Below are 16,496 nucleotides of genomic sequence, written 5' to 3'. Positions count from 1 at the left end.
ATGACTATCGTGCGCGATCAACTGACTTCACTGTGTTTGCGACTGCGCAAACGGAGATAACAGTGTGCAGCCGACAAGCGCGAAATCTTGGTAGGGTCAACACTTAGTGCTGACATGGTACACGTGCTTTTAAGAAATAAGTGGCGAGGGGGATACATCGCCTGCAGGAAGGGTAACGAAGGCGAGGAGGAAGTCACTCTCTCGTCTTTCAACGCAAGGTGGTGAGTGGCCCTTTAAGGGCCCCTGAACTACACTGAGATCAAAGACAGAGGGTAGTTTTTTCTCGCCTTCACTACACTTCCTGCAGGCGACGATGTCTCCCCCTCGCCACTTATTTCTTCATAAAAAGGCGTGGACAACGTCAGTACTAAGCGTTGAGCCTATCAGGATTTCGCGCTTTTCGGCTACACGCTGTTATCTGCGCTAGAGCCGTTAAAAACGAGCAAAACGCAGTGAACTTGGTTGATTGCGCACGAGTCATGTGAGAAAAGGCAGATCGGTCGTGCGACTGCGGGACAAAGGGCAGCAAGCAATTCACAACTGATATCTCTCGTGTATGAATCAATCGACAGCTTATTAAATGCGACGCATTTCTAAGCGAACCTTTGGCACTTTGGGCGTTTCTATCTATCTATCTATCTATCTATCTAGTCGCCTACGTCTAGGAGCTCTCATAATCGCCTCCTTAACTTAGTGTAGACCAAAATTGGCATGGGAGGGTAAGAGGATTTGACGAATATGACTGTCGAATCGTGACATGAATAACATGAAGATCTTGTCGCGTACGTCGTCAAACACTTTCCTCCAGACACGTGCGGCACATACCAGTTCACCACGGGCCGTGGTGTACGGGTATGGGCCACAGGCTATTGACAGTTATATCTACCCAGGAACGGCGAGAACAGACATTGGTAATTTAAATGCGAGAGCGTTAAGAAAAACCGACATCGACAGCGTTGACGCGACGAATGGAAAGAATAGAAATTAGGATCCCAGCAGGAATCGAACCCAAGCATTCTGTGTGGCAATCAGGTATTCTACCACAGAGCCACGCCAGTTCCATGAACTGATTTGGAAAAACAGACTATGCAGGCGTAATGTCCGTGAAACGACAATTGTGGTTGTGGTGCTGGCTATCTAATTTTACAAGAAAGCAATAAACACTAGAAATGTACAAAATGTACTCCTACGATACAGCCGTCATATCAGATTAACGTCAGTGGTTCCAGTGTTGGCTCCGCATTTATAGCAGTCTAATAAAGAATACTATTGCATTCGTATGATTGAGCAAGCTACATTGAAGCATTGCTCGACCAAGGAGGAATACATTAACGAAAGTTATGTACGATATTCACATGACTGCACCATAAAGTGCACTTAGTTTCGATAATACTGACGTATGTACTCGAACGTGAGGTCTGACATTACGTCGCACCATAAGTTACCCTTTAAACACCAGTGTTGTCGACGTGCGTGGTAAGCACACCATGTGCACACAGGTACTCCACTTACAAAAAGACGTCGATCCAGTTCGTAGTGCTTGGCTCAAAGCCATCAAATACAGCATAGAAGCCCTCGCTGACTCCTTCGCATGACACCCATTCCCACAACGCGCGGGATCTGCCGAAATTTTTCCTCATGACATCACGTGAACAGACTGCTGGCGTAACGAATTGTGCCGAAAAGACGGTAAACGCCAGAAGAGAAGAAGAACGGCTATTCGGGCTAGTCGGTTAAAGTGCATATTGAAAGGGTTGCCGCGCAAGTACTGTAGTGCTTGCGCGGCATGAAAAAGAATTCGCCTTGCATGAAAAAGAATTCGCGCTTTCGGATAAGGGTTAGTCTGTTAATAGTTATCAGTGTACCTTCGTTTTATCCGAAATTCCACCGAAACGTGTCACGTTACTGACGTCGGCTTGATAAAAGATTTTACCTCTTTGTATATATATGTACATGTGTGTCGTGAACAATAAATCAGTTGGTAGTCAGTGCTCCTGTCGTGCCTCTTTGCTTTCCGTTCCTCGCTTTTACGCCTTTCCTTCAGCACTACCGTGCTTGCGCTGCAGCCCTTTCCATATGCCAGAAGAGAGTAACGCACTCGTTCTTTTATATTCAGAGGTTGTTTAGGGACGCTGTAAATATAAAGGAACAAGAAAGGCATAACCGTGCGAAACGCGAGTGTATCTGAGATCGCATATATTGCAATATATACTCTGCTCTCCTGGCATTCCGGAAAGCTAGACTTGATCCGTGTACCATGTACTTACATCGTAACTTTTCTCACTTGAAGTATACAAGCATGAAAAATGGAAAGTGTCCGGTTCTGTTCACTCGTGCCTTCGGCTCTTGACTTGCAGCGGTTTATAGTTGGCCAAGAAAAGAACCACCACGATGAAATTTTGCAAAACGCGAAAGACTGGAACGTGCGCAAAGTTGAACGCGCTCTTGATATAAATTTATGCGCACATGTGGATGATATTTCACAAATTATGGCGTAAGCCAAGGAAGCGCAGCAGCTGTAGCACCCAAACGAAGCGAGGAAACGTGTATAATGTGTAAAGAAAAGCGGTTTCCTTTCGAAATTTTGCTGACAGAAACCAAACCTAATTCGACGAAGTGCTGGCTGCCTGCGCTATACCTAGTACATTTACTTTAAGAATGACAGCTATAAATACTAATCGGCCATTCCTCAGCGTTACCAAGGGCGACGAGCTGCAATGTATTCCGAAGAGGGCTCGGCGGGAAAAGTCGCGTAGTTTCTCGTCAGTTGCGAATCTTATACGAGAATTTCGATAGTAGGCAGTCTAGTGGAAACGGCCGTCGTCAGGGGTTCCGGACAAATGTTTGTTTCTTTCTTTCTTTCTGTTGCGCAGAATTCTTTTTTGACGTAAATGGCTGAACGAAGACGATTGATCCAGTCCATGTCAGGGCCACGTTCCTTGCACCCTTTTCGTATTAACGTCACTATCAAATTTTTAGAAACCAGTGCTGCGAAGCTCATCTAGAGAACGAAAATTTGGAGAGCATGCGGCCCACTCTTTCAGAAAATCGAGCTTCAATGCTACGAAAAATGATTATTCGTGAATCATTATTGGCTATAGTAATAACGAAGTGTTAATGACATTGTCTCAGGAAGACAGCCTTGGCTCACGTTCCTTGATGGCTGCCGGGTTTAGATATGAGCTTCTTCAACTGCGGCGTTTATGCGATACTTCTGTTTGCCTGTTTATTGAATGGATTAATAGAATTAGGTTCGCGGAATAAACATGAAAGTTAGTATAACAAGCACATTTAGTACATTTTGCTAAAGATACTTATCGTTTGCATGGACACACGCAGTCGTTGTCAAAGCGTCAAAGCAGCTCCGAGCGTACCTCAACCTGCATAACGTGATCCCTTCATAACAGTGGTTCTTCCCGAATCCAACGTACTAGGAAAGGCTGTGGTCTCGGCTGTGACCTTGGCGACAAAAGCCAGGTTGCTCACAGGGACCATGAAGCACGCGCCGCAATACTAGCCGCCGGAGCCTTTTTGCATGTATTGCGGGCTTACTTTGAGGCTTCATAAAATCTTTTATGCCGCGCCTACGGAGGGGCTGCAAACTCGATCGGGTGTTGTACAGGATGGTGTGCAACCTTCGTATTGACACCTGCGCTGTAATAAGAACACTTTAAGAGTCAAATAAACAATTTTAGCTAACAATATAAATACGGTAATTAAAAGAGATAGCCCGACATGCTCCAAGCGACGATAAAGAACATAACCTCAGCTCTGTTCATATATGTTGCGCTCTGATATTTTTAATCTCAGGTACAAGATGCGAGAGAGAGAGAGAGAATGAAGAACAGAAGGAAAGGCGGGGAGGCGAACCAGACGCACGCCCGGTTTGCTACCCTGCTCTGGAGAAATGGGAAGGGGGGATAAAAAGAATGAAAGGAGAGAGAGAAGAGTGACGCTTCACACGAGATTGCGCACTGATACCACAGTCGGTCACTCGTCTGCATAGGTCAGTTGCTGAGCTTGATCTGTGAGCTCTTGGCATGGTGCTGGGAATCCCGCGGCGAAAGAATGCGAGGTCCAAGGAGTCATAAGCGAACACCTTGCGGTGGACATCGCACGTCGAACAGCTCGTCAAGCAGTGATTGATTGATTGATTGATTGATTGATTGATTGATTGATTGATTGATTGATTGATTGATTGATTGATTGATTGATTGATTGATTGATTGATTGATTGATTGATTGATTGATTGATACGAGAGACGCCCTTTACGTTTGGCCCCTTTCCCACTTGCATTTCAGCTAACAAACGCTTTCGACGTATGCATATCCTTCAAATAACGAGAGACTACCTGAGACGAGAGTTCATGCTTACCGGCGTTGACGTGCACTGCGGTGCTGAGTACGGTTCCTCGAGCGTTGCGCGCCCTGCAGCGAAAGGATCCGCGGTGCAGCTCGGAGCGAAACTGGTGCTCGCGGAAGGGCAGGAAAGTGAGCGTGCCCTCGTGCACCGAGAGCAGCTGCGGTCGGGAAGTGGCGGCCGACAGGGCGCTGGCATTCAGTCCGTCGACCGCGCTCACCCACCACACGTCGGGTCGCGGGTCGCCCTCGGCCGAGCATCGCACCGTGGCGCCCGTCCAGTTAGAGAACAGGAGACGCGCAGGAGGCTCGCTTAACCAGCGAGGCCCGGATGAGCCTTTTACGACGTCCGCAAGGTTCGCCAAGAGGCACACGGCGGCTGTGAGAAGAAAAGAAAAAGTGGGCACATGTTCACCAGAAATAAAGAAGGCAGTGAAACGATCCGTTAACTCCGATAGTGTGACAGTAATGTCACTTTGGCTACTGAAGTGAAGCAAAGCGCTCGTGTTGTGCCCTCCCTTGTCACTGCTGTGTAATCGCTTCGAATTTTTTGAGTATGAACTGACTACTGAAGTGCCCACTATCCCACCACTGTAGCTGAACACACACCAAATCGAAGAACGGTAGGTGAGAGAACAGTGTAAGTAAACAAAATATTTACAGTCACTTGCGTCTGTCTTCCTTTGTATTTATTTATTTATTTATTTATTTATTTATTTATTTATTTATTTACCTCTGTTCAAGAAATATTTATTACATCGAGGCACTGCTTACCAACCAAAGCTATACGGAAAGCAAGGTTAAACAACATACGGCTTTTGATACAACGACAAAGTAGGAACGAGAAAAAAAAAAGATAATTCTTTCGGCCGCCATGTCGGCATTAGAAGACGAAAAGATAAACTTCGTTCCTATACGGTAGTTTTATTTCTTTCCCTTCTTTAAAAAAAATGGCGAGGCCAACCTTGCGATGAATGTCTGCGTTAACTGCACTGCAATGCGATTAACATTGCCACAATGCAGTGACACAGCACAGCCACTGCCGAACCGTGTGCGAAGAGCCATGTATAAGGCCGTGCTTGGCATTGAAGATATATTCAAGCAAGATTCTTCGAACATTATCGGATGATTTGGTTTCAATTTCGACATGCAAAAGAAAAGGGGAGTTGCGACTACATGTAAAAAAGGAAGTCCTTATATACTTTTGAAGATAGCCTGATTAGAAGTGCATTCTTCATACTATTAGCGTGAACGAAAATTACGCTCTTCGTTCCGCTGTTTCATAAATGAAGTACCGCGGCTTTTTTGAATAATGGCACCTGGTTACACTGTGGGAGGGAGCATGATTCATAGTCATCACTCGCACTTCAATCTTTCTGTCGAGCAGCAGCAACTCCACAGTTTCCTTTCAGGGTAGCCGAGTTCTGGGTCTAACTTTGCGTCTCATGGTTTGGAAATGGCGGTGACAGAAAAGGGGCGGAAATCGATGTTCTACACGAATGCATGCGTGCGTCGGGATCGACTTCCTGCGACTCGCTGCCACTCATGCATTAGGGAAATCATTTTACGTCGATTCCCGAGCGCCGGGATGAGCTTCGCGGAATGATCTGCTTTAATGGAGCAGACTTTCGCTTTCTTCCGGCATAGGCGGCATCCAATCACTTGGACAGATTTCAAGCACACGTGGCTGATAAGTAAGCAGCACGAGTCGAATAGATTGCTCATGTATGTCTCGCTACATTTGCATATCGCTGCAATCCGGTGCATCTGTACAAACATGAGTTTAATTCTTCTTGATGCACAGACCTTGATCGATGTCTCCGAATGACGCATTTGCGACAAGCAGTTAGTACTGTGACCTATTCGCGACACTTGGGCTTAGGCACGGACAATGATTTCTTGGCATTGTATTGAAGCAGATGTAGTACCTATGTGTATGCGCCCGCGAAGGAAGAAGACGAAGACCGGTGCTGCGATTTCGCGATTGGCACCTTGTGGTGCTTTGCCGTGCCGTCATTGTTCGTCAATACACGACGATAAAGCTATCCACATCACAGCGGTAACGGTAACGAAAGAAAAAATCACGCCATATCCACGAAGTCAATGATGACTGAGGAGCTGGCTCGGAGATAATCGGGTAAACCGTGAATACTCCATACAATTCCTCTACTGTCATATAAAGACGTGACACGTTGTTACAGTAGCGACTGTGGTCAGGCCGCCTTGTCTTCTTTGTTCATGTTATTAGTATCGAAGCGCACTGCCGGAGTGGAGCGAGCGCCGCATGCTACAGTTGGGTATGCTATATGTGGTTTTGCCTGCGTTAATATCATCATCAAGGCGCTCGAAGAATAAGAGGAAGAAAACTTCTCTTTCGCGCGAGCGTGTGCATGCTACAGTTGGGTATGTTATATGTGGTTTTGCCTGCGTTAATATCATCATCAAGGCGCTCGAAGAATAAGAGGAAGAGGACTTCTCTTTCGCGCGAGCGTGCGCATGCTACAGTTGGGTATGCTATATGTGGTTTTGCTTGCGTTAATATCATCATCAAGGCGCTCGAAGAATAAGAGGAAGAAGACTTCTCTTTCGCGCGAGCGTGCGCATGCTACAGTTGGGTATGCTGTATGTGGTTTTGCCTGCGTTATTATCATCATCAAGGCGCTCGAAGAATAAGAGGAAGAGGACTTCTCTTTCGCGCGAGCGTGCGCATGCTACAGTTGGCTATGCTATATGTGGTTTTGCTTGCGTTAATATCATCATCAAGGCGCTCGAAGAATAAGAGGAAGAAGACTTCTCTTTGGCGCGAGCTGCGCCTGTAGCGGTCGCCTCTGGAACTAAGGTTACGCCTACGGCACGGGACTTTGGCCCAGCTTAAGAAGCTGGCGAGCCAGCTCCTAACAGAAAGCGTAAGCAAAAGCGCGCCTGCCTTTTACATCGACGGTGGTTGCCATGAAAACGGCGTCAGGAACCGCTACACAAATCGAACAGCTTCTCGTATAGCAACCAATTCTGCTCCTGTTGATGAGGACTTATGGTCTAACCTGTACGGCCGAGAAATATCCAGTTGAGGGATCACACAAGCGGCAGTCGAAACGCGTGGAGTCACAGATCCATCAGTGTATACGTGTATAGTGTCGTTGTATCGCTCAGTCAAGTAAGCCAAGGTGAGTTGCTTGAGGCCAACACAAGGAACACGTGATTTCTTCGGAATCCCAGGTACTTGAAGGTGCACAAGTGGTTTACGCAGTGTCCACAGTGAGTGGCACTTCAGGGATGACGGTTGGTGCAAAACCTACAGGAATGGTACTCCTGTGAGTATTGATGCATTCTGAGTAGGCGCAGCCTGGTCGGTTTGTCTGCAGTGAAGACAGGCAGTGGTGCGCATGCCGGGTCAGCAGCCGAAGGTGAACTCGAAGAGGTTCACAAGACGTGTAAGTCTCTATAGGGTGAGTGCGTGACTCTTCAATGGTGCCTGATGTAAGCATTCACGCAAGCATAGTGCAAGCCTTCACTACCGTGTAGTTCGATAGCTGCAGGTACCATGACCACCATTCCTTTTCATTGTGAACACTGTGATCACAGTAAACAGCTTCCTGTGATACCCCTCTCCCTGTCATTCGCTTAGTATTTATCTCTCACTCTGCCTCTTTTTCTATGTTGTTTAAGGTCGGCTTACAGCTTACAACCACGTGTCATATTTCTCAGGAGATACTGCGTAGGTTACTTTCTTTTATATTTATACGTTTCAATTCCTATCGTAAGTTAAAATGGCCAACTGGAAGCAGGCTGCTTTCGAAATGCTTAAACAGCCGCTACTCCTAATATGCTACCGTTATGCTACAAGCCTGCAATGCTACCGCGGCGGTGATTCATTGATCAATGCGTGAAAGGCCTGTAACTAGTATGATCATGCAAGACTGCGCTGAGGAAAATTTTTGTTGGGCCCGAATTCGCAATAAAGCCGTGAGGTTAAAATAGTTGATAAAAAGCACATGCCATCCATTGCCATGCAGTGTATACTATTTGCGTTGGCGACCGGCGAGTGTCAGACACCAATTTTAAAGCTTCTCTTCTCTACGAAAGTCATCTCACGTTTCGTTGTCGATCGTACCAATGCGAAAAAGCTTTCTGTACTGTTACTAGGGGCAGTCGGTTGACTAATTGAGTGCCGACTTATTCTACTTGTTACGTTAAAAAGCCGTGCATTGAAAAAATATTGTGTTGAAGATGTTCAGGGGCCACAGGATGTGTCTTACTTTTATAATCGAATGTACAAAGTGTTGACGCAAGTAATAAGCTCGTTATCACCAGTAGAGACCTGCTAATTAAATCAGCGCGCAAGCACGAAGTGCCCATTTCGATCGGTTGGAACATGATTTCAATAAAAAAAAGATTCTTTCTTTACTGAAAATTTAAAACAAAACAAACAGGCAGACATGCTAAAGACGTCGCTTAACGGAGCACAATCAGAAAGAGGGAAACGAATCGCGAAAACCAATTTCTTCCACAGCAGCGCCTCGTGAACACAAAGTAAAATTGATTTTACCGTGTAGCGACCTGGAAAGTATAAAGGCCTAACTACACTAACTAGTTTTCTTTCTTTTTTTCAGAATATATGTGAGTGTTAATATATTTAAGCTTGAGAATGGCTCTGGTCGCAGGTTCCGATTCGGGTTTCTTTTTATTTTCTTATTTAATAAGCATGATTTACCCATCCTTGTCTACGTTTCTATTCTACTTTCTTTTCTTACCTGCTCTCTAGTTACAGTAACCTGTGACATGGGCAATAAGCTTGAGTTAGCATACTAACCATGCGGGAGCTCTAATAACCGGTAGTAAGTTAGTGTACCGCCAGCTGTTCAAAAAAAGGCAAGAACTTCAATTTGCTATAGTAGCAGTAACGGCACGTTTATAACATAGGATTTTTTTTTCTTTCTATCGAATATAATGGATATTAAAGAAGACACGCGGATGTGCTCTAAAATATAATTAAGTTCTGTTGCTGAGAAAGGCCATGCGGGAATGACTGTGGCTTTTGCCTTCATTGGATACCTTGAGCAGTTGTAATCGTTAAACTTGTGATTCTATTTTAAGGCAAAAGCCTTAGATGCCTCATCAAACGCGAAAATTGACCGTCGGCGTCTTGCGGCGTAAAAACGTCAACGCGAGTGATGAGAAAAATTGGGGGACCCTTAAGCTTCGCCTTTAAGAGTTGAACGCAATAGCGAAATCCGGCCCCTAGTGCGCACTTCAACCACTAAGTGCATACTTATTAATGTGTATTGTTACGCACACACGAACACAGACACACACACGCGCGCGCGATGTATCTATTAGCCCCGAGAAGTTGAGGTGGCGCCGCCTGTCGAGAGGCGCCGATGACGTCACGGCAAGGACTCTTCGACGGCCGCCGTGACGCGCCGGCATATCACGCGCTTGCTTCGTGCGCTGTTCCGCTGTTTACGTTCGCTTTTAGCCTGTCTCAAGCTTCAGATGAATGACGGAAACAGCATCGATATGTTCCTAGCAAAACGACAAAAGGTTATATGCATCTTTTCTTCACAGTCCCCAACGGTGCCCGCGCGCCGTCCTGCACACTTTGAAAGGGGTGATCATGTTTGTTGTGTCGCGCTGCTAACTTCGGGGATGAGTCTGATTCTCGACCACAGCAGCCGCATTTCGACGGGTGTGAAAAGCAATATTCCTCTACTTAGATACAGGGGCACGTTAAAGAATTCGAGGCGGTAAAAATTAATCTGCAGCGTGTCTCACAATCATGTCGTGGTCTTGACACGCAAGACACTTTATTCATATTATTAGGTCGTGTTGTTCACGGGCGATTCCTTTAAAATTATGATGGCTTCGCCTCCACAAGTGTTATATGCATCGGACGCATCCGCGATCAGTGGACAGCGTTCTTGCTAGTGTGCCAAGCCCCGCGCACGATTACGAAAGCGCATGCAGTATTGAGCTTCGCAAAATATCTCGAAAGCGCTCGCCCGAGAATACTGCCGCAGTTGTTGTGTTTGTTTTTCTTGCGTACTGGCTAACTCATCGTGTTGTTTAGTTTCACGTTTTTCTCACAATAATTTCGGGGCTTCATTTCACAACATAAAAAAGTTGAGGTTAATTGCAGAAACTCCTTATTGGTGTCAGATTGTGTCTTTATGCAGCATCGTAGCAACGGCGCTGTACACTTGTATAAGTACTAGTTTAGATAGTGAGCTCATAAACTATTTTTTTTTTGCATTTGATATAGCCCTGAGCATCATGAACCTTTATGTGGACATGATGTGCGAGACCATTGATTGACTGATTAAGGCGAAGGACGCTCAATTAATACGTGGGCCACGTCACTGAGAGTGAAACAGTTCAAAACGCTCATTTCGACTTTCAGGCGTTTGTTTTGCAGACGATTGTTTTCAACAGCGCGCCCACGAGAATTTAACATTACCGCTCGTGACCCGGCGGTTGATCGGACCAGCAGTTCATGCAAATCGGGGTATATGGCCACATAATCCCAGACGAGTGTTGAGAAGAAATGTTTACATAATCCAAGTATATATACTAACACCTCAGAATTTTCCGAAATCATTGTGTGCGTGGCAGTATTATTTTGCTTAATTTCCCGGATGTATTAAGTGATTCGTTACGATAGACAGATTAATCTGAAGTCTTCTGTAGCAGAAGGCGCAATTCTGTCAAATCACCTAGATAATCTGCAAAGGCAGACGTAACTTGTACAATGTATTTAGTGAATTGAAAACGTCCTAATTTAATTTGTAATCTGCGGGACGCGTGTTCTAACCGCGGAGTCTACGCCAAGTTGTAATGAAGTTAGAACCATTAGCGTAAATTTTTTAGCGCCGATGTCTTGGAATACACGGTGAAAACAACGAATGTCTTGCTCTCGTGCATCAACATTTTCACGGCGAAGCTTCCGTTCGGACGGGATTCGCCCATTATAAGCTATATTATCCAATTTTCTACAGCTTATTAAACTTTCGCTAGTAGCGTAAACTTCAACCTGCTCCCTTGGGAGATTTGCATCGCAAGAATGAGCAGTAATCACCACCGTATCGCGAAAGAGCGGGTACGCGGCGGGCGCGGAAAAAGGCGATCCTCGGCCGCGGAGCAAGCGAGTCCTTGCCGTGACGTCACATCGCCGCGACTGCCGCGCCGCCAGTGTTCGTTCTCGGGGCTAATAGTAATGGTACAGGTTTTCGATCTAAAATACTTCCCTGTGCGATAGTCGAGACATATTTCTCACAATGCCTCACAGATGGCAGCACATTATCTAGTGTTTGCTGTTTGCTTCATCAACGCCTCCTCTAGAAAGCAGGCGTTGACTTGACATGTTTTCCGCTAGCTGTACATATGTCCATTTTTAGAGCTGTTTGTAAGTTCGTGTGTGTTTTTAGCGGCGATGGCTGCACTGTCCCGGCCTTTTTCGTCGCGCAAAAAACGTAGTTTGATGGCCTCGCCAATGCGCCTACAAATCGGCGAATGGGCTCATTTTCGTCGTGACACCTGCCGAACAAAATGTGCTAAGGAGACTCCATGGCATTTATGTAGTGTTTTTTTTTTTTTTCGAAGCAGCTGCAAGTAACATCGTGGCTTTGTGGTAGGACATTTGCTTGACGCGCAAACGGACCGGGTTCGATCCTCAGTGGTACCGAAGATTTTTATTGGTTATTTTATTTGCATCGTTCTCGATTTTTCGCTCACAAGCGTCGGTAGCGACGCCGACACCGTCGCCGACGCCGAAATTTCTGCGATACGAGCTCTCTAACGCTACAGTGTACTAGAACAGGGGAGTGCCCGGAACGAGCTTCAAAAAGTGAAGCCCAAACAGGGTCAATCCGCTTGCGGCGCTGCGATCGGTAGTCTGCAATGTGTCGTCGTTTAAGAATTGCGCGCGGCTCCACCGAAGTGGTGCAGGAGTAGAATGCCCGCTTCCCACTCAAAAGGCCCGGGTTTGAAACGCAGCTGTAGATGGTGGTTTGTTATTCTTAGTGTCGCCTTTTATAGCTGTATTGGTTTTCCTTTGTTTCTTAAATCTAGCTTCAGTTGGTACGTGTTGCTTCAAAAAGTAACGTGAAATGTGAAGTAGCATAGAAGAAATTTGACAGTGAGCGCAGTTATTTGCAGCGCCACCGCCCGGGATTGGACAAAAACGTAAAATACGGCCTCCGAGATTTTAGCGAATACAAGACTCGAAACGAGATTTCACATTTTACGTTACTTTTTGTAGCAACACGTAGCAAGAGAAGCTAGTTTTAAGAAACAAAGGAAAACCAGTACAGCTATAAAAGGTGACATTAAGAATAAAAACCCACCATCTGCAGCTGCGATTCGAACCCTGGCCTTTTCAGTGGGAAGCGGGCATTCTACCCCTGCACCACTTTGGCAGAGCCGCGCGCAACTATTAAATGACGACACATTGCAGACTACCGATCGCAGCGCCACGGGCGGATTGACCCTGTTTGGGCTTCACTTTCTGTACATTGGTGCTGCGGCCGTTCCGAGCACTCCCCTGTTCTAGTACACTCTACTAACGCTATCGCGTTAAAACATCATCATGTGATGAGTCACCATATGACTTCATCACATGACATCGGCGTCGCTTGGTCAAAGGTGGCCCGATCATAGAAACAGGGCAAAACCAGGTGACGTGCACAAAGCTTTCGGAGTGGGGCGGCGGAGAATCAATAGATCGACTAAGAAGAAAAAGTCACAGTCCCGCCTCAAGGGTGAAGCAATGAATGCAATAGCAATAAATTGGAATGTCAGAGAAAGAACGGCAAGCAGCTCGAAACTTGCTGCGCGCTGCTCAAGCACAAAGAACGCAGGAAAAGAAAACACACAAGGCGAGTGCGAAGTAACAACTGTCACAGCTCGACATTTGCAGCGCGCTGCTCAAACACAAAGAAGGAGGCACAAAAAGAACGGACAGGTATACATAGGACGTGCGCGAACTGTCACAGTTGTTATTTCAACTAGCCCCTACTTTGGTTCTTCTAGCTAGCAGCTCACTCCTTTCGCAAACGCGACCGCTGCAGTGAGATGTGACCTTCGTGCGGTGTATACCTTCAACGCAATCTTTGCGGTGAAAGCACAGGACGTACAAAACTTCCACTCAACAGATAATCGTGTGAGCACGGTCGACCGCGCCCTGTATGTCAAAGTACAAGACGGAGGCGCACATCCGAACTCCGGCGAAACACTATAGAGAGATTTAGAATTGGGGACCCAAGAAATTTGCGAGCCGTCAGGATGCATGTGCAGAACGCAAGCCACTCTCGGACTCTTGCGCTCGCGCTGTCCCAAAACCCTGTAGCACATTCCTTCGTGCGGCGAACAAAACCGGAGAGCGCGCGACCTAAAGACGACGCTTGGCAGTGACGCGTGAAGCCACGGCTCGCGTTCCCTGCGGGCGTCGATTCTGGTCACTAAGGTAAAACTTCATTCGGGTCTAGTTGGTACATATTCCTGAGGCTAAAATCACAGCGTTAACGGACTTCTTTGTCCTTCTTACTTCTTCTTTACTTCTTTTCCCTGCACCCATCTGAATATGATTTCATGTCTTCGTGTATCTAATACACTATCATCCTTGTTACACGTTTTGGTTTAGTTCTATTGTTGTGTGGGCATCTGTGGTATGGTTGCCTTGGGCTTACATGTGCGTATGCGTATGAAAGAATAAAGCAGTTGCTAGTCAGCGCTTGTGTCGTACGTTTTCTTTCTTTGTGGGTGTCTTGTGCGTTTCAGCTTTAATTTTAGCCTCAGGATTCTGGTCGTGGCGTAGCATAATGTCACGGGAATCAGGAATACACTGAAGAGACAGAAGCGGGTATATTACAATATTTACAAGTAGCTGTGGCACCGAATGGCTGCTAGCATCTCGCGCCGCATTCCAGCTTCTTCTTTGTCTCTTCGTCCCTGAGTTGTCTCCAACGGCGTGCTCATGCAGAATGCCTCGTAACATCACCCCCGGCGGACAAAGCGCCGTCTCGGCGCCGCCTCACTCATTCAGGACTGGCAGTGTAATAGTGCTTGAGGCGCGACACATGAACGACATCAGTAGGTGGTGTAGCAGAAGAAGACGAACGCGGAAGGACGTGAGCGATGAGGTAGTCGACGTCGTTGACCTTGCGGATAACTTTGTAGGGCCCTGTGTAGCGAGGGAGGAGCTTCTCGCACAAGCCTTCGCGTCGATACGGCGTCCAGAGTAGGACAAGAGATTCAGGAGGGTAGTCGACTTCGCGGTGCCGACTATCGTAGCACACTTTTTGTGAATCATGAGAAGCACAGAGCCTAGCGTGAGCGATGCGGCGAGCAACGCGGGCTCGAGAAGCGACATCCTGAGCATACATGGTTGGTACGGTGGGATCAGATGGAAGAAGCGTCTCGAATGGCAAGGTAGGGTTGCGGCCGTACAGAAGAAAGAACGGCGAGTAGCCGGCGGTGTCATGCCGGGACGAATTGTATGCAAAAGTAACGTAGGGTAGAGTTGCGTCCCAATCACGGTGGTCAGTAGAGACGTACATTGACAACATATCCGTGAGAGTTCGGTTGAGGCGCTCGGTAAGACCGTTTGTCTGCGGATGGTAGGCTGTAGTAAGTTGATGTTCGGTAGAGCAGCTACGAAGGATTTCGTCGATGACCTTGGCGAGGAAGCAGCGGCCACGATCCGTAAGAAGCTGTCGCGGAGCCCCGTGCCGAAGAATGACGTCACTGAGCAGAAAGTCCGCCACGTCAGTAGCGCAGCTAGTTGGCATAGCACGCGTTATGGCGTACCTGGTCGCATAGTCAGTTGCGACAGCAATCCATTTGTTGCCCGATACGGACGTAGGAAAAGGTCCGAGCAAGTCGAGGCCGACGCGGAAGAATGGTTCCGCTGGAATGTCGATAGGTTTCAGCAGGCCAGCCTGAGGAAGAGCAGGACGTTTGCGACGCTGACAGTGCTCGCAAGCAGCGATATATCGGCGCACAGAGCGATACAGGCCAGGCCAAAAGAACCGCCGCCGCACGCGGTCATAGGTGCGTGAAACGCCCAGGTGTCCCGCAGTCGGGGCGTCATGTAGATGTTGAAGAATGGTTGCACGCAGGTGTCGGGGAATAACTAGCAAGAATTCCGGACCATCAGGCTTCATGCTGCGGCGATACAGAACGTCATTGTGTAGGACATATCGGCGGAGAGAAGGGTCGGAACGTCCCGAGGAGACTTGCTGAATGACCATCTTGAGGGTCTCATCCCGACGCTGTTCTGTGCCGATGTCGCGCAAATCAGATATGGCGAGTACGCAAGAATCATTCTCATGGTCAGCGATGCTAGCAGGTTCCACCGGATGACGCGAGAGACAATCGGCGTCTTGATGCAGCCTGCCCGATTTGTAGATTACGTCGAAGGAATACTCTTGGAGCCGTAGAGCCCAGCGACCAAGGCGACCAGTTGGGTCCTTGAGCGATGACAACCAACAGAGAGCATGGTGGTCGGTAATAACGGAGAATTCACGGCCATACAAGTAGGGACGAAATTTTGCGACAGCCCAGACCAACGCAAGACACTCGCGTTCCGTGATTGAATAGTTTCGCTCAGATGTGGAGAGAAGGCGGCTGGCGTACGCAATAACACGTGTTTGGCCCCCCTGGTGTTGGGCGAGCACGGCACCGATTCCATGCCCACTGGCGTCTGTACGAACTTCAGTAGTCGCTGATGGGTCGAAGTGGGCCAGTATAGGTGGTGAAGTGAGGAATTGGATCAGCGCCGAGAACGCAGCCGCTTGGTCCTGGCACCACGAGAAGGGCACGTCCTTTTTGAGGAGGTCGGTGAGCGGTCGGGCAATGGTGGCGAAATTGCGTATAAAACGTCGGAAGTAGGAGCATAATCCAACAAAACTCCGAACATCTTTAGTAGAAGAGGGCACAGGGAAGTTTTTGACAGCGCTAATCTTGGCAGGGTCAGGTTGTACACCGGTGGCACTTACAAGATGACCAAGCACAGTGATTTGTTGCCGGCCGAAATTGCACTTTTTGGAGTTTAGCTGAAGCCCCGCTCGACGAAAAACAGCTAGAATGGTCGACAGGCGAGTTAGATGACTTTCAAACGTTGGGGAAAAGACAATGACATCATC

The 16,496-nt window shown here is 47.4% G+C and overlaps 1 protein-coding gene across 1 annotated transcript in view; it reads right to left on the bottom strand.

The window, feature by feature from the left end:
• LOC119381537 (Down syndrome cell adhesion molecule-like protein Dscam2) overlaps positions 1-16,496 on the bottom strand; it is a 217,984-nt gene that overhangs the window by 92,958 nt on the left and 108,530 nt on the right. Inside the window, exon 2 of the mRNA XM_037649311.2 lies at positions 4,376-4,738. Coding sequence (XP_037505239.1) covers positions 4,376-4,738 — 363 coding nt within the window. The remainder of the gene's footprint in view (positions 1-4,375; positions 4,739-16,496) is intronic.

The sequence above is a fragment of the Rhipicephalus sanguineus genome, chromosome 2 (assembly GCF_013339695.2).
Source record: "Rhipicephalus sanguineus isolate Rsan-2018 chromosome 2, BIME_Rsan_1.4, whole genome shotgun sequence".
Classification (NCBI taxonomy): Eukaryota; Metazoa; Arthropoda; class Arachnida; order Ixodida; family Ixodidae; genus Rhipicephalus; species Rhipicephalus sanguineus.
The sequence above is the reverse complement of the archived record's forward strand: the minus strand, read 5'-3'. Positions and strand labels throughout refer to the sequence as shown.